The sequence below is a fragment of the Kogia breviceps genome, chromosome 14, assembly GCF_026419965.1.
Source record: "Kogia breviceps isolate mKogBre1 chromosome 14, mKogBre1 haplotype 1, whole genome shotgun sequence".
Lineage (NCBI taxonomy): Eukaryota > Metazoa > Chordata > Mammalia > Artiodactyla > Physeteridae > Kogia > Kogia breviceps.
Window position 1 is genome coordinate 69664094 of NC_081323.1, and position 18322 is coordinate 69682415.

The following is an 18322-nucleotide window of genomic DNA, read 5'->3' on the forward strand; positions in this document are numbered from 1 at the left end:
ACCTCAAGTAATAAAAAACTATCAATATCCTTAGATAAAATATTGTGTCCATGAAAAAAGGATCAAGATGCAATTCTAAGAATTCACACAGTTTTCACAGCACCACTTACTGAAGAGACTGTCTTTTCTCCAGTGTCTATTCTTAACTCCTTTATCAAAGATAAGGTGACCATATGTGCGTGGGTTCATCTCTGGGCTTTCTATCCTGTTCCATTGATTTATATTTCTGTTTTTGTGCCAGTACCATACTGTCTTGATTACTGTAGCTTTGTAGTATAGTCTGAAGTCATGGACCCTGATTCCTCCAGCTCTATTTTTCTTTCTCAAGATTGCTTTGGCTCTTCGGGGTCTTTTTGTGTTTCCATACAAATTGTAAAATTTTTTGTTCTAGTTCTGTGAAAAATGCCATTGGTAATTCGATAGGGATTGCATTGAACCTGTAGATTGCTTTGGGTGGTATTGTCATTTTCACAATGTTGATTCTTCCAATCCAAGAGCATGGTATATCTCTCCACCTGTCTGTATCGTCTTTAATTTCTTTCATGTGTGTCTTACAGTTTTCTGCATACAGGTCTTGCTAGAGTCTGTCATAACGAGTGAGGTAAGTCAGAAAGAGAAAACAAATACCGTATGCTAACGCACGTATATGGAATCTTTAAAAAAAGGGTTCTGATGAACCTAGAGGCAGGACAGGAATAAAGACACAGACACAGAGAATGGACTTGAGAACACGGGGAGGAGGAAGGGTAAGCTGGGACAAAGTGAGAGAGTGGCATGGACATATATACACTACCAAATGTAAAATAGCTAGTGGGAAGCAGCCACATAGCACAGGGAGATCAGCTTGGTGCTTTGTGTCCTCCTAGAGGGGTGGGTTAGGGAGGGTGGGAGGGAGACACAAGAGGGAAGGGATATGGGGATATATGTATACATATAGCTGATTCACTTTGTTATACAGCAGAAATTAACACACCATTGTAAAGCAATTATACTCCAATAAAGATGTTTTAAAAAAAAATTCACACAGCAAAGAGCTCTTGTAAATCGAATATACCCTTACAAAAATGAGTAACTTAATAGAAGGGTTGGAAAATGAAGTTGAGGAAATCTCCCAGGAAGCGGAACAAAAGAACAAAAAAGCTAAAGCATAGGAGAGGAAATTCTAGGAGGTAGAGGAGCATGCACTCTGGGCTGTAAAACTGTTCCACGATGGAACCATTATAATTGTTACCATTTTTGCTTTGTGGAGAAATTAACTAAGAACAGCCTAAGATTATTTATGTGTAATTTTTAATGGTCTTTCCTTGGCTTTTTAAAATTTAGGACCAGAATTCTATGATCCTAGTTTCAAAGTCAAAATTTTCATATAGCCTTTTACTAGAAATTAAGCGTGCATGTAGATATAGATATCATTTTTACTGAATTATATTTAGCATATAGATTAAAATGTAAAGAAGTGTAACTCAGTCCTACCAGTATGCAAATCATTTAGAAGTAAGCAAATGCTTTCATTGTAATACAATGAAGCTTGCAAAAAGGTTTGCTTTCTTTTTTTCCTACCTTGACATACTGATCAGTATTTAAGATCACCAAAAGGAGTTCATAAGTCTGGTTAGGAATGAGTTTGTTTTTTTTTCCTTTTATGAGCCATTTGAGGTATCCATTTGTTTTTCTTCCTACATATATTTCTTTCTGACTTCATGCACAATTTTAGTTTTTCCAATTATAAAGGAAATTAGTTCCAAGGAATTAGAGCTGTTAATACTAAGTAGTATCTATTGGAAAAAAATAAATGTAGTAGTCTTAATTAAAAGAAAAAAAATTTTTTATACGTCTAGGTGCCCAAATTAAAAAAGAGTTAGAGAAAGTAGAGGGGAAAGAATCTTTTTTTTTTTTTTTTTTTTTTTTTTTGCGCAGCATGCAGGGGTCTTAGTTCCCCTAACAGGGATCAAACCCATGCCTCCTGCAATGGAAGAGCAGAGTGTTAACCACTGGACCACCAGGGAAGTCCCCAAGAGAGTCTTTAAAAAATGTTGAGAACATTTCTTGGGACTGAAGGATGTGTGTCTCCAGAACAATTTGGCCCATTAAGTATCTAGCACAATTGATAAAATTAGACCTATGCCAAGATTCATCTTCATGAAATTTCAGAACATTGAGGACAAGGAAAAGATCCCGGAAACTTTCAGAGGGAAAGAACAAGTTTCATACAAATGACTGAGAATCAGAATAACATCAGACAACTCAACAGTAACACTGGAAGTTGGAAGCTGATGGCTTCTGAATTCTCGGGAAAATACACTTTAACCTAGAATCATATGCCCAAACTATTAATGAAGCATAAGGGTGAAATAAGGACAATTTCAGACATGTAAATTCTCAAGAAAGTAACCTCTCAAATACTGTTCCTCCAGAAGCCACTGGAAGAGTTGCTGTATCAAAAGAGGGCCAGTGTTGGGGGAATAACAAGAAATGTGTGAGGTCCAGCATAAGAGTGAGGCAAAGTCAGTGCCCAGGTGAGGGTGTAGGGCCATCTCAACATGGTGGCCTTACCATAAACCTAGAGTCTAGGGCCCCTGTCAGGATGCTGTGGGAGACATGTCTTCAAAAAGTTGAAGCGATAGAACACCTCATGTGTCTGTGTGGCAAGGATGGACAGTTTGAAGTTGAATTAGGGATGAATTCATAGAAAGTAGGTACATTGTTTTAAAGGTAATTATTAAGTAAAGAATAAGGTAAAAATATTTTCCAGAAAAGGAAAAAATAATCATAGTTGAGTACATAGCTAAGCTCAAACGTAGTGAGTAGCATTTACTAATTATTGTTCAAATGACATTATAAGACAACACTTTTAGGAGGGTTGAGGTGTTTGTGATGGCAGAGGTGGGCTGATTAAGGTTAAATTCTTATCTTCCTTAGCAGGAAGTCAATAGGAAATGCCTAAAGCTGAAAGAGAGAGAGAGAAGGAGGGAGAGAGAGAGAGAGAGAGAGGGAAAGGGGGAGAGAGGGAGGGAGGGAGAGAGGAAACAAAAAAAGCAGCAATATGTTGTTTAGACATGGAGAGAAACACAAGAAGAATCAGCTAAAAGCTGAAAGTGGTTGCCTGGAGTGGAAGGAGTAGGCATACTGTTTCTTTTGATAACAAGCCTTGTAGAATTGATATTATACACATGAAGAACTTTGATAAAATTATCAAAGTAAGCATTTTATTTATTATTACTTTGTATACACACGTTTATTTTTCAGCATTTAATTTTTCACTTGTGTATGTCTTAGGCTCCTCAGTGAGATGGTAAGATCAATAATGAGAAGGGCCATGTTTTCTACTACTTTGAGGCTTACATAGAATCAAGCAAACTGTCTTTTCTTTAGTAGATTTGATGTTTCCTTCATTGCAGCTTATCCCGATGCGAATGGTGTCATGGTCCAATGTTCCGTGAAGGTTTTCACATCATCCAATCCTGCAATATTTTTGGAGTAACACAGCTTCCTGTTATATTTTATGTCTGTTCCTCTTCCTGCCAGGCTCTTAGAAAATTGGTATAATCTCTCAGTTATCTTGACCGCCATCTCATAAAGCCTGATTCCATAGGCTAGTGCCAGCATTCACTAGGCTTTCAGTGATAGCCTGTGGTGGTTCTAGATGTCAACTTGGCTAAGCTGAACTGCATTTTCAAGAATTCCCTTCCCGGTATGTCCAGCTAGAGAAGAAACCGCAAGAGAAATTTGCTGGGGAAAAATTTGCAGGAGGCCCTGTTTCCTCTCTAGAGATTGGTAGCTTGCAGAGCTCAAAGTAAGAATTTTAAATGTTTACTAAGCTAAAAATACTAAATTAAATTTGCTAAGTTAAAAATTCATTATGGTAATTCATATATTGAGCATCTACTACTATGCTTTGTTGAATCTAAGACACCACTGATGTTAAGATGCATCATTATTTTCTGTATTAATAAGAAAAAAACCACTGAAAATAAACTATGCCATCAATCATAAGATGCAGGTCAATTTTAGAGATATCAAAATGTGAGAAAAAATGTCTTAGAAATAATGATATATGGCATGCCAGACATTGGGCTGGACATGCACAGTCACCTTCTAATCCTGCAACAAACCTCAGTATTATTGTGACCATTTTACAGATGAGAAAAATGAGGCTTAAAGGTATCCCATAGCGAAAGTACTTGATAAGCATGCTTTCATTCATCAAGAAGGAAAGGTGGAGGTTTGAAGCTCAAACACCATCATAGTTTCAACATAAATGATGCCAACTGTGGCTGCTGCTGCATTATTCCCATGATCTACCAGAACAGGACACAGGAGTGTGTTTGAACAGCTGAAACTTAAAGGTATTGAAGGAAGGGTGCCAGCAGTAGTGGAGCCTTCAGCTTAACTTGACACAACACAGGAAATCCCACTCAGGTCTGTCAATTTCTGTGGACTTTTAAGTGGTCAAGGTGTAAGATGATTGCATGTGGTCCACCAGGGAGAGTCCTAGTTCACTCCAGGGTCCCAGTTCTCCTTCTAATTAAGCATTTGTTCCTGACAGAAGTGGCCTGGTCACCTTGCTGAGGGTGTGTGCTCTGCAAAAGCAATGAAACCATCTCCTCTGCAAAAACAAGGTTCCTTTTGGGGAGGCCTAGGTGATCAGGGGGGTCCCTTGGCTGCAGGTTAACAGAAATTAATGCTAGCCAACATTAGTGAAGAAGCAGTTTTTTTGAGAAGGAGGTAGTTTATATACTGGAAGGTAAAAGAGAAATAATCAGGCCTCAGAAAGGGTGGTCCCAGGGCAAATGTGGGGATCTAGCAGAAGGTAAGAGTCTGGAAGTTTCCTTCCCAACCTCACTAGTGAGCTAAATCCTTGTATGTGGTATTCAAATTCAGATTTCCAGGATAAAGCCTCGGAATGGCCTAATTTGGATCTTGTGCCTGCTCACTTTGTACTTTGAGTGACAGTTCCTTGAAGACCACAGTGGGGTTGTGGTAGGGTGGGGAGGGATAAACTGGGAGACTGGGATTGACACATACACACTACTACACATAAAATAGATAACTAATAAGAACATACTGTATAGCACAGGGAACTCTACTCAATACTCTGTAATGACCTATATAGGAAAAGAATCTAAAAAAGATGGATATATGTATTCGTATAACTGATTCACTTTGCTGTACAGCAGAAGCTAACACAACATTGAAAACCAACTATACTCCAATAAAATTTTTTTTTAAAAAAAAGACGACAGGGAGGAGTGTTTCCTCAAAGGAAAATCAGCATTGGAACTAGAAAAGTGGGGGAAGGATTCTGGGAAGACAAAAACAACAGATTCCCACTCAGAGAGTATTCCCTTTGGGGAGGAAGAGGAAAAGGGCCCTGAAGATTAGAGGGAAGTGTTAAAGAAAACTTTTCAAATGGTTTTTTTGCAAGCCTATGCCAAAATTTTATTAGTCTTCCTGCCAGTGTAACTCCTCAGGGAGGCTAGTTCAAAGATCCACACTTGGTAGGGACATTTTTTAAAAATTACCTTTTATTACAGTATCACCTACATAGAGTAAACTGTACAATCTTAAGGGTAGAGCTTGCTGAATTTTAGAACATTTGCAGAACTCTAGAAAGCTCCCTCAGCCCCCCTCCCCATCCCCAACAAGGGTGACCATTCTTCTGACCTCTATTTTGGTAGAGACACTTTATATGACAAGAGAATGATTAAATCATCATTGTTAGATGAGAGAGAGAGAGAGAGAGAGAGAGAGAGAGAGAACGTTCTATTAAAGTTCACTACTCTCTTGACTGACAAACAGTCAGCTGGTTGATGGGTAGAAAACTAGTTTCCCAGTAAAAATCTTAATGCTAGTAAATTTCATAAGAAAAATGGTTAAGCATTTTATTAGGAATGTTAATTTCTTTCCAGAAGGAGATTCATTCATGCAGTGCGGTTTGGCCTCAGACGGGGTTTGGGATTGGGATGATTTTCCTTTTGCAGGGGCAAGGGAGTGAAGATTGGAGGGGATCCAGGACAGAGCCCCCATGTCTATCCCCACTGCCCACAGCTGAGGGGTTATGATCTAGAGACAGACACCCTTCACCTGACAGCCTCTAGATTGAGGGTGGGTGACAGGGGCAGTGTTTGATCTGTGGTGCTTGCCCTTTCTCCCTCCACCTCAAGGGACAGAGCAGACATGCCAAGGGACAGTCAGGGTTTCAGCCCTTCCCTCTCTCCTTTTTTTTTTTTTTTTTTGGTGGTACTCGGGCCTCGGGCTTCGGGGCTCTCCCGTTGCGGAACACAGGCTGCAGACGCGCAGGCTCCGCGGCCATGGTCGGCGGCATGTGGGATCATCCCGGACCGGGGCACGAACCCGCGTCCCATGAATCGGCAGGCGGACTCGCAACCACTGCGCCACCAGGGAGGCCCCCCTCTCTCCTTTTACATAAAGCTGCTGGGAACAAGTGAGTCCAGGAGTTCTGGTGCAACATTCTGCTTCTTCTGCTTATTAGTTTCACATCTGATTGTCATAAGACAGCTGTGTAATGGGACTGTAGGTGTACAAGAAATGCCCAAAAGGAGGCCCTGGGCTCTGTCTTCCAGGATCAGCCTGCATCCCTGTTAAGCATTCTGGTAGGGACAGACCTGAATTGCTGCAGAATGTTCTGGCAGAAATATCTTTAGCTCTGTTTGAGCCCTTACCACGCAAGGATAGTTCATTTGTTACAGCTACCAGGTAACCCTATCTTTAGCAGAAAAGAGGAATTTATTACAATGATAAAAGGAGGTCTCCAAGAATGTGAATTCCACTGGGCCCTGGGAAGAGTCTTGAGCTGGGAGCCACAAAACCATCAGAATTTCTCTATGACTTTCTGCTCTTCTTCTCATTTTATCATTATTTTTCTCTACTTCTCCAGTCCATCTCACAGAATATGGCCACCACAAATCCCACTTTCTCCCTAGTTCCAGTCAGTCAATCTCAGAGACTAACTCCAACACTTAACACAGTGAAAATAACAAACCAGGAACTCACCATGTCTCAGTTCAGATTCTCAAAAGAGAATCTGATTGGTCCAACCTCTGTCCTATGTTTACTATAGAGCCCACTGGCCATGGTTTGGGGAAGGTGGCTACCCAGAGGGTGGACCCACCCTCTGGGCTGGTCAGGCAATTCCTAGAAAAGTGGGATTAGGCAGAGATTTCAGCAATTATTCTCCACCATGGGAATATTTCTTTTTGGAAAACCCACCACGTAACTCACAAACACAGTGCCTCTTGGTACTGAAACACCATGAGTAGATCAATGCTTCTATTGATCTCAAGGACTATAGATCCCCCAACAATGCCTCACCTAGAGAGATGGCTGCTTCTGTATTTTTTAAAGATTTCTTTACAAGTAACAAACTCTCCCAGTACAATGAAGTCTTTGCATATCAATACTTATTTTAAAGGTAGCTGGAGAAAAAAAAATGGGTTAAGGAGGAACTGAAGAGGAGGAATATGGAATGCCCAAATATCAAGGTGTCTGCCAACTGGATATTAACCAGAAACTTGAATATAACAACTTAATATAAACAACTTAAATGTCCATATTCATAGTATGGAATAAATTAGATATAAATGTGTCACAATAAATCAAAAACATAATGTTGGAGGAGAAAAGCAAGTTGCAGAATGATATTGGTACAGTGTAGTAAGGTTTATGTAAATGAAAAGCAAAAAAAGAAGATCATACTATGTATTGTTCATGGGTCTATACACACACACACAAAAGGATAGATAGATAGATAGATAGATAGATAGATAGATAGATAGATATGAAAGTATAAGAATGAATTGGAAGGATACACATCAAATTCATAATAGTTATAGCCAAGGGAGGATGTTTGGGAAGGGGTTATATTTTCATTTGTAATAGTCCAATTCTTTTTGTTTGTAATTGTCTAATATTTTTTAATAGATTTTTAAAAGGACAACGTATTCACACTTTTAATAAAAAGCATATACATAGGAAAAGAATTGGAAGTGAAATGCCACTAATGTTAGGTAGTTGGAACATGGATGATTATTTTTTCTTTGTACTTTTTCTGTATTTTTAAACATCTATCTATCATCATGAATAGATATTTAAAAAACATGGGTGAAAAAACAGTTGCAGATAAATACTAACCGCATGATATTTATATTTATGTAAAAACCCACAACAATAAAAAGCCATTTATTTTCTATGGATATATCTATTATGAATATATCCATATATATCCATATAAATTCACAGTAGAAGATCCAGAAGGATATACAGTATGCTAAGTTGTATAACGGTTACCTCTGCAGACTTACGATAGATGCCAAAGGTAAAAGAACATTTGTATTGTATATGCAAAGTTTTCATATTTGCAACAATTCACATAGTATTTGTGTAACTAAAAATTAAAACACATAATTTTTTAGAGAAAACTGCCCACACCAGTTCCCGTGGTTTGGCTTCTGAAGCCCCTGGTGCGGGTTACTGCTGAAATCCATCATTTCTCCCATGTCAGTTAACTTGAGGTCTCCGAGTTAAACGTCCTACTCAGAATACAGATTCTTAAAGTGTTTTTCATTCTAAGACCTGTTCAGAAGTATGGGTCTAAATATTTGAGCAAATATTTTTCTTTTTAGTACCTGGCATGTTCTAAGATAGTTCTATAGGGATAAGGTAGCACATGTGAAACAAAAAAACTCCCACAGAAATGAACTGCAGTTGCATATAAATGTATTAAGTAGTTTCCTAGAAAGCCCTAATCACAGCTGGGTAGCGTGGCCGAGCGGTCTAAGGCGCTGGATTAAGGCTCCAGTCTCTTCGGGGGCGTGGGTTCGAATCCCACCGCTGCCAAAGGAGCTTTTTTTGTTGCTGCTGCTTCCGCGCCTGGTTCTATATTCATCTCTGTTCCGCGGCTGCAACAACGCCCCCTGCTGCCAGGCGCGGCTGCTTGCCCGCATGAATGGAGCGGCGGAGGGGGCGGGCCCGCGCGCGCCTGGGCGGGGCATTGTGGGTAAAAGGAAGCGCGAGGGCCCTCCCCGCTCGCTCCCCCCACGTGTCCGCCGAGTTTCTCCGCCAGCAACATGGCCGCTGCCTGAGAGGAGAGCCGGGCCGCCGCCGCCTGTGTAGCCCGCGGGTACCTGGGCAGTTGCCTCCGCCCGCGCGCGGGCCCGTCGGAGAGGTTAGTGGAGATGTGGCAGCGCCCGCCCAGGCTGGAGCCGGGCCGCACTCTCGAGGTGGGCCTGGGCGGGGCTGCCGCGTAGGCCGGGAGGCCCGCGCTACCCTGGGCCAAGGGGCTGGCGGCCTCCCGGGACTCGGGCGGGAAGGACGGGCAGCCTGGCCCAGTAGACCCGGACTGGCCGCGGGCTCCGACCTCGCCTCGGCCCGGCAGTCGTTGAGGCCGCGGCCGAGGCTGCCGGCGGTGACTCAGGGTCCAGCCACCTTGCCCCGCCCGGCTCAGACGGGCCTCCTACGGGAGCACCTGTCCGAAGGCAGCCGATGTCCTGCCGGCGTGGCGGCTCGTGGCAATGGCTGCATGGTGGGCGTGAGAAGGGGGCCTGACCACCCGCGAGGGAGGCGAAACCCATTGGACAGTGTGGCTCGTGGCTGGCGGCCCGCCCTGATGGGCAGGGGCAGGGTGCCCGGGCCCCCTCCTCGCCCCAGATTAGCTTCCGTCCGGCTAGGCCCGGAATTCTTCATTCATTTATTCCGGCCACCATTCAGGGCTAACTGGGAGCCAGCTGTGTGCGGCGGATAGGGCCCTGATCATTTGATCAGAGGAGGTGTCAGTAAGCACGTAAACCAGTAAATAAAAAAGGTCATTCTGTTGTGTTACGTTTAGAATTGTTGGGCTTGGGGGCAGAAAGAGGAGATCTTAGCAGTCGCCACAGTTTCTTCATCTGTGAAGTGGGGATAGTAGAATTACCTACCTCATAGGTTTGTGGTGAGGGCCCAGTAGGGTAAGACGGGAGAAGCCCCAGGTTGCAGAGTTAGTTTCGTGGCTGTTTCCTGCCCTTTTATATTGGAAGAAAACATTGGGCCACGTAGTAACAAACCTTCCCATATGGGTTATTTATACCTTAACTTTTAATCCTCACCACAGTACTTTTGCATTTTAGGGATGAAAATAGTGAGCAGTACTACGTGTAAATGACTCTGGGTGGGCCCCAGGTAGCAAACATCAGACCCAGGATTTGAACCTGCACAGTTCCACTCCAGAGTCCGAGCTCTTACCCACTACACCATCCTGTCTTCTATTAAGAAAGCGTTCAGCATAGTTGTTAAGAATGAGAATAAGGCTCTTTGCCATCAGCTAGACTCAGGTTTGTGTTCCAACTCCGCCATTCTCCAGCACTGTGACCTTGGGTAGGTTACTTAACTCTCTGAACTTTAGTTTCTTCCTTTCTTAATTGGGGATGGTACAGCTTAATTTATAGGGCAGTTGAGCAGATTAAATGACATTGAATATTAAGTCCTTAGAGAAGGGAGGGTCTGACTCAGTTGAGTTCATTCTTCCTGCCCCTAGGCCATCTCTCCTTTTAACCGGGGTGGAAACTGGGGTGACCCAAAGAGGGAGATGCCTTGTGTGAGGGGCACACATCCAATAAGAATCCAGACCTTGAGACTATTTGCCCCGGGACCCTTTCCTCTTAATTCACATTGTATATTGTCCTCACCTTGTCTCACTCCCTCCAGTAACTGGAGATTATTTGGAGTTGCCTCTACTTTTCTGATTGGCTGACAGGTTAGATTGCTGGGTGCAGCGCTGATGCACCCAGCTGTGGCTTTCAGGCACCTCCTCTGCTCTGGACCCCTCCTTAGATTCACCTGGTGTTCTTGTCCCCTTTGCGTTTGTTGAGCAGCCCCCTGGCAGGGGTTGTTTTCTGTGCTCAGTGCCGTGGAGCCACTGCCATGGAGTCTCTTGTGGCCACAGGACACCCTGTTGAGGCCAAGGTGGTCACTGCTGCTGGGGAAGCTTGCCTTGTGGCCTGAGAGGATAGGCCACATCTCTGTCCTCAAGTGTCCACAAGGCCCAAACCATGAGGCCACTAGTCTCTGGATGGGGCTGAGTTAGTCTCACTGGGTAAAAGGTCTGTTAACTGCCTGATTTCATGCACTCATTCGCTCAGTTATTCTTTGTACTATACTGAGTGTTTCCTCCATGCCAGGCATTGTTCTAGATATTGGGAGAATGGCATGAATTTTTAAAAAAGATAATAATCCCCATATCAACTTGATGAAGTAAATATAATCATCTCCATTTTATGGTTGAAGCACTAAGAGGCTTTCATGGAGCCTACATTCTAGTGCAGAAGACAGACACACATAAGCAAATAGATTAAGTAGTTCCAGATTGTGATAAGAACCATGAAGGAAATAAAATGAGGATGTGGTAGTGACTGGAAATGGGTGGGGGGCTCTTTAAGGTGGATAGTCCAGGAACCTGTCTGTTCCTGGAGAGGGTGGGGGTGGTGATACTAGTGCGAAGGAGCCAGCCTTGAAAAGACCTGGGGAAAATAGGTGGTGTGCAAAGGTCCTGAGACAGGCTGGGGCTTAGCTTGTTGTAGGCCCAGCAAGAACATATGGGATGCTGAGGCCATGGAAAGGAATTTGGATTTTATTCTATGTGGCAGTTGAAGGCTTTTGAGCAGGGGATTGATGTGATCTGTTTTCCTGCAAGGACAGCTCTGGGTGTTTCTGGGAGGATTGGAGGTAGGAAAGACTTGTTGAAGCAGTACTTTTCAAATTGCAGATCAAGATATATTAGTGGGATTTGAAATCAGCTTAGGGGGCTTGTAACCAGTTTTTTTAATTTTAATGAGTGAGGATAAAAAACATCACTGCATCAGATATAGTAGGGACAATTAATGGTTATGTGAAACCTTGTTTTAGTTAGGTAATTGTATGTATATTCTGGGTCATTTATATGAAATAGATTTCTTACTGTGGGTCTTAGGCTGAAAAATTTGAAAGCCCCTGAGTTGGATGATGTTGCCTGAGAGGATGAAGGGAGGTGATAATCCCTGCATTAACCAAATCATATATTCTACCTGGAGGGAGGAGCACCATCCTTCCTGAGCTCCTCCTTGACGGGGGAGAGGCCAGTAGAGAAAGAGCTGAGAAAGCCTGTCTTGGGATCCTCCCGGGCCATACCCTCTTAGTACCTACGTCGGTTCCCTGGTTCACCCAGAAGTCCCCAATCTCTCTGTCCACAGAGCCAGCTGGAGAGAAGGTAGGTACTTCGCATACATTTATGATCCTTGGCAGGTGAGGTGGGGTCTCGGGCTCTCCCATGCATTGCCCTCTGGCAGGGCGGTAACAGGCATTAGGGGTTTATGACTTCCATCTAGTCTTCTAATCCCGAACTGTTGAGGTAGCCTGCCTCCCTCTCCTCTCTTCCTCTGCTCAGAGTCTTACGGTAGCTCTCTATTAAATGGCGCTCCTGTGGTTTACTTATTCAGACAACACGTACGTATTGAGTGCCTGCTATGTGCTAGGCACTGAGGGCCAGCAAGGGATGAAATAGATGAAAATCTCTGCCTTCATGTAGTTTACCACTTATTGCCAGTGGGGGTGAGGATGGATAATAAATACAGAGCTATAAACTGTCACATGGTGATACATGCTATGGAGAAAACCAGAGCAGGGAAGGAGCTGGCGGGGCGGGGTGTTGTGATTTTGAGTTGGGTGGACAGGGAAAGTCTTAGCTATGAGGTAGAATCTGAGCAAAAACCTGAAAGAGGTGAAGGAGGGAGCCATGAGGTTATGGGGGCCGGTAGAGCAGTTACAAAAGCCCAGAGGTGAGGATCGGGGAGGGAAGGAGGCCTGTGGGAGATGAGGTCTGAAAGGAAAAGGGTCAGGGAGGGCATTGTCCAGGGCCTCACATGGGATGAAAAAGACTTTGGCTTTTATTTCTGAGTGAGATGGGAAGACTTTGAAGGTGGAGGAGTGATGTGATTGCTGGCTGTGGGGTGAGCAAAGACCGTAGGAGGCAAAGGTAGAAGCAGGGAGACCAGTTAGGAGGCTGCTGCTCTAAGGCGGGCAGGAGATGGAGGTGGCAGTGGGGGTGGGCACATTCCCGACATACTTAGAAGGCACAGCTGACAGGATTTGCTGGTGTGGGGTGAGAGGAAGAGAAGCACTGAGGATGATGCTATTGTTTTGGCCTGAGCATTCTCAGCGTCTGGAATGTATATCTGGAATAAGCGAGATGACTCCGCTTGGTGGCCAGGGCAGGGGGCTTAGATGCCATTGAATCCCATGGTGAAAATATTTATGTTCTTTTAAATATTAAACCATTCAAATGTTAGGTAGATAAGACAAAAATCGAGCTGGTCTTACCTAAAAGTAGAGGTCTGGGAACTGCTGAGATTGGAGAGTGCCCAGGTGCCTTTCTGACTGTGCCCATCCACTCCCTTTGGGAATATGAAGGGTCATCCCAGCTGAATTACAGTCAGCCCTCCACATTCATGGATTCAACTAACCTCAGAAACTAAATTTGCCCTGCGCCTGGCAACTATTTACATTGTATTAGGTATTATAATTAACCTAGAGATGATTTAAAGTATACCATGTGCTCTAATTTCATCCATTTACAGCTAGCTGTCCAGTTTTCCCACAACCACTTATTGAAGAGGCTGTCTTTTCTCCATTGTATGTTCTTTCCTCCTTTGTCATAAATTAGGTGACCATATGTGCGTGGGTTTATCTCTGGGCTTTCTATCCTGTACCATTGATCTATATTTCTGTTTTTGTGCCAGTACCATACTGTCTTGATTACTGTAGCTTTGTAGTATAGTTTAAATTCTGGGAGCCTGATTCCTCCATCTCTGTTTTTCTTTCTCAAGATTGCTTTGGCTATTCGGGAGTCTTGTGTTTCCATACAAATTGTAAAATTTTTTGTTCTAATTCTTTGAAGAATGCCATTGGTAATTTGATAGGGATTGCATTGAATCTGTAGATTGCTTTGGAATGGCCATCATCAAAAAATCTACAAACAATAAATGCTGGAGAGGGTATGGAGAAAAGGGAACCCTCTTGCACTGTTGGTGGGAATGTAAATTGATATAGCCACTGTGGAGAACAGTATGGAGGTTGGTTAAAAAACTAAAAATAGAACTACCATATGACCCAGCAATCGCACTACTGGGCATATACCCTGAGAAAACCGTAACTCAAAGGACACATGTATCCCAATGTGCATTGCAGCACTATTTACAATAGTCAGGACGTGGAAACAACCTAAACATCCAAAGACAGATGAATGGATACAGAAAATGTGGTACATATATACAATGGAATATTACTCAGCCATAAAAAGGAACGGAATTGGGTAATTTATAGAGATGTGGATGGACCTAGAGACTGTCATACAGAGTGAAGTAAGTCAGAAAGAGAAAAACAAATATTGTGTATTAATGCACATCTGTGGAATCTAGAAAAATGGTACAGATGAACCAGTTTGCAAGGCAGAAATAGAGACACAGATGTAGAGAACACAGATATGGACACCAAGGGTGTAAGGAGGAGTGGGATGAATTGGGAGATTGGGACTAACACGTATATGCTAATATATATAAAATAGATAACTAATGAGAACTTGATGTATAGCACAGGGAACTCCACTTCGCTGTAAGGTGGAAACTAACACAACATTGTAAAACAACTATACCCCAATTAAAAAAATACACGAAATTGGGTCATTTGTAGAGATGTGGATGGACCTAGAGAGTCTGTCATACAGAGTGAAGTAAGCCAGAAAGAGAAAAATATCGTATATTAACGCATATACGTGGAATCTAGAAAAATGGTACAGATGAACCTATTTGCAGGGCAGGAATAGAGACGGAGAGGTAGAGAACGGATGTGTGGATGTGGGGGACGGGGAAAGGGTGGATGGGACAAATTGGGAGATCAGGATTGACATATATACACTACCATGCATAAAATAGATAACTAGCAGGAGCGTGCTATAAATAAAGCACAAGAAGCTCAGCTCGGTGCTCTGTGATGACCTAGATGGGTGGGATGGGGGGGGGCTGGGAGGGAGGTCCAAGGTGGGGGGATACAGGTATACATACAGCTGATTCACTTCATTGTCCAGCAGAAACTAACTCAACATTGTAAAACAATTATACTCCAATAAAAAAAATTTTTATTGAAAAAAAGTATACGGTGTGCTTAGGTTATATACAAATACTGTGCCATCTTATATAAGGGACTTGAGCATCCAGATTTTGGTATCCTTGAGGGTCCTGGAACCAACCCCCCCCTTACCCACTGACCACCATGGCGACCTGCCGCCCTCCCTCCTTCAGGTATTTGAAGTGCTTCCTGTTACCTGGAGTCCCTCTTCCTCTGTGCTGTCCTGGCTTGTCCACATCCTTCTGTCCTTCAAGGCCCAGCCCAGATGCCCCTTCCCCCAGCAGGAAGGCCCTTCCTTCCTCTGAACTCCCCTACCTATAACTGCAACCTGAAGTTGGATGGCCTGGCATTGAGGTCCAGTGGGTCCCCTTGCTTCCTGTGTGGCTTTGGGTAAAACACATAAAAGCGTCTCTGAGTTCCAGTCTCCTCATTATAAAATGGGGACAATTACGAGAAGAGTACATATGTGAAAGAGGGTCATTTTTAGACATGCGCGCACACACACACACACACACAGAGAAAACCACAGAAAGGAGGTCATCTCCCTTGGGGTTGGGTTTAAAGTCAGCTTGAAAATCATATTAGAGATGGAGTCACCCTGGAATCCAAGTCTTGGGACTGTCTGCTCTTCCTGTTGTGCATCAGGCTCTCCTCTAAAGATTCCCCATGGCCCCCGATTACTTCTCAAGTGTTTTCATCATGGCTGTGGACCAGCCAGCCTCCTGCCTGGTGGTGAATTCTTTGTGAGTGGTCAGAAAACCCCTAAAATTGGTCATTTATTCTTTCCCATGGGTGTAGCTGACATGTGGTGACTTGGGTCCACCTGTTTGCACCGACTGCTTGGTGGTTTCTGCCTGCTTTTTTTTTGTTTTTTGGCCGATGGGGTGTATAATGGGCTGTCCATTTTTGACTATGATAGATGTAGAAATAAGACCAGTTTCTGTTTGCTTCAGGCTCCTCCCTCCCAGAGCAGGGCTGCTTGCAGAATGGGTACCTAGGTGTGTTGGTTGAATAACCGACTGACGGTCCAGGCCTCTTGCTCTCCTTGCAGATTGAGTCCAAGGACCGCGCGGCTGGCTCCCCCCTAGTATGGCCAATGAAGAGGATGACCCAGTCATACAGGAGGTAACTGCTGTTCCCCACCCTCTGCCAGGGCGGGGTCCCTTCCATCCATCCTCAGGCCAGCCTGGGACCTGTTGGCATCCTCTCTTCCTCATACCTGCCTGGCCGACCCCTCACTTGTTTCAGGTGTCTGATCCAACATCCCCTTGTCATAGAGGATTCCCTGACCCTCCTGCCTCACATGACACTCTCCTGCATACCCTCCCTAGCCCCTTACCTTGGCCATACCTTGCGTTTGGCCACAACACCTGTCAGCCCCTACACATAAGTTTCCTTCCACTGAAGTGTAAGCCTCATGAGGGCAGGGATTTTGTCCTGTTCACTGTGTCTGCAAAGCCAAGTCCAGTGCCTGGCAATTAATAGATACTCAGTGACTATTTGTTGAATAAATGAATGGGTTTGACAGCTCCCTCTTCTTCATGGGCTTATGCAGATTTGGTCATTCAGCAGTTGTTCACTGAATCCATGATGTGCTGGGGGCTGTGACAGCAGGGGGCCAGGCAGTGTTTTGCCCTTGGGAAGCTTAGGATCTGTGAGGCGAGACTGACAAGGAAGGGGTCTCAAGATGCAGATGGTGGTTCCAGAGTCAGCCCAGACCAAGGCATATCCTAGAGGCTCTGGGCCTTTGCACATGCTGTTTGCTTCACATATGCCTCCCCTGTGCCTGATGAGCCTTCACTCATCCTTAAGGCCTGGAGGTCGGAGAGAACATGGTTCATAGGAAGAGCTAGGAAGCAGGAAGGTAAACTGCATGTGGGGCAGGGGCGGTGAGGGTTGAGAAGAAAGAGCCAGGTCACACGACCTGAAGACAGGCCAGTCCAGGACAGGTGTTGGAGGGCACAGGGAGGAAGCCCTCCCCTGCCCCATCCTCATCAGATTTAATTGGGCCCTCTGGGATGCATCCTGATCTGGGCAGCCTCGGAATACATTTTTATTGGGTTATAGTGAACCTGGGCAGGGGGCTCTGGACATATCCAGGTTGGAGATTTGGTTCCCTTTATTTTTAGCATCAGCTGAGCTATTTCCTCTTCCCCAAATGGCCTCAGAGCCATTATCCCTGTAATTTGAGGAGCATGCTTGTTCCTGGGGCAGGTTGGGCATTGGGTTCTGTCTCCTGGTTAAGTCTTCTTCCCTTGTTCCCAGATCGACGTGTACTTGGCCAAAAGTCTGGCAGAGAAGCTCTATCTGTTTCAGGTAATTATAGGACATAAAGGTAAGGGGGAGAAAAAGCAAGTGTTGGTGGGTGGTGGAGACACAGTAAGTGGTAGGCCAGGAACAATTTGATTGGCACAGAGGGTGTTTGGTAAGACAGTCTCTTTGCTTTTATGGGCAGGTCAATAGTAATCTCTCATTTTGAAGATGGGAAAACCAAGGCAACCCTAAGAGGCAGAACAGTGTAGTGGATAAAGCTTGGGCCCTGGGGACAGTCTCCCGGCCTTGAGGCTTGGCTGTGAGTCCCTGGGCAAGTTCCTTAAAAAAAAAAACAAAAAAACCCCACAACTCTCTGTGCCTCAGTTTCTTTATTTGCAAAGTGGTGATAGTAATAATACCTGCCTGATAGGGTCAGGTGAGTCCATATTTAAGTGCTTAGAACACCACCTGCCTGATGTAGAGTTAGTGCCGCGAATGATCGCCACCGCGGTAACAGACTCAGGCAGCGGCTTTCTGGGGCAGCTGCAGTCAGCATTGGTGCGCCTCTGTCCCGCTAGCTGTGAGTCCCCCCAGTTGTTATCCCTGCCCCCTCCCCTCTCAGCTGGGCTGGTAGTTTAATCATAGTCACTCACAGGTGTTGACCCTAGACTGCCGACTGCCTGCAGGCACCATTCAAAGCACTTTACATATGTTAACTCATCTCCTCCCACAATACCCCTGTGGTGGTTACTATTGTAATTTTATAACAGCTTTGTTGGGATCTAGTTCACACCGGTGCAGCTTCCCTTCCCTGTTTAAGCGTAAATGCAGTGGGTTTTAGTCTGTCCACAGGGCTGTGCAGCCAGCGGCACAGTCTATCTTAGGAAGTGTTTGCTGCTGCTTTGCCCTCACTCCCTGCAGT

General features: G+C 44.4%; 1 protein-coding gene and 1 non-coding gene across 6 annotated transcripts in view; both read left to right on the plus strand.

The window, feature by feature from the left end:
* Positions 1–8774: 8774 nt before the first annotated feature.
* Positions 8775–8856, plus strand: TRNAL-AAG (transfer RNA leucine (anticodon AAG)). Its single transcript has one exon. It is a non-coding gene; the product is annotated as a tRNA-Leu (tRNA).
* Positions 8857–9012: 156 nt separating this feature from the next.
* POLR3E (RNA polymerase III subunit E) overlaps positions 9013–18322 on the plus strand; it is a 31360-nt gene continuing 22050 nt past the window's right edge. The window contains exons 1-3 of one of the 5 annotated variants that reach the window (XM_059036965.2): positions 9013–9184; positions 16199–16272; positions 17413–17463. In XM_059036965.2, coding sequence (XP_058892948.1) covers positions 16237–16272; positions 17413–17463 — 87 coding nt within the window. In that variant the 5' untranslated portion in view covers positions 9013–9184; positions 16199–16236. Of the gene's footprint in view, positions 9240–16198; positions 16273–17412; positions 17464–18322 lie in introns of all 5 variants that reach the window. The other 4 variants (XM_067013598.1, XM_067013599.1, XM_067013600.1 and 1 more) reach the window with 4 other exon arrangements.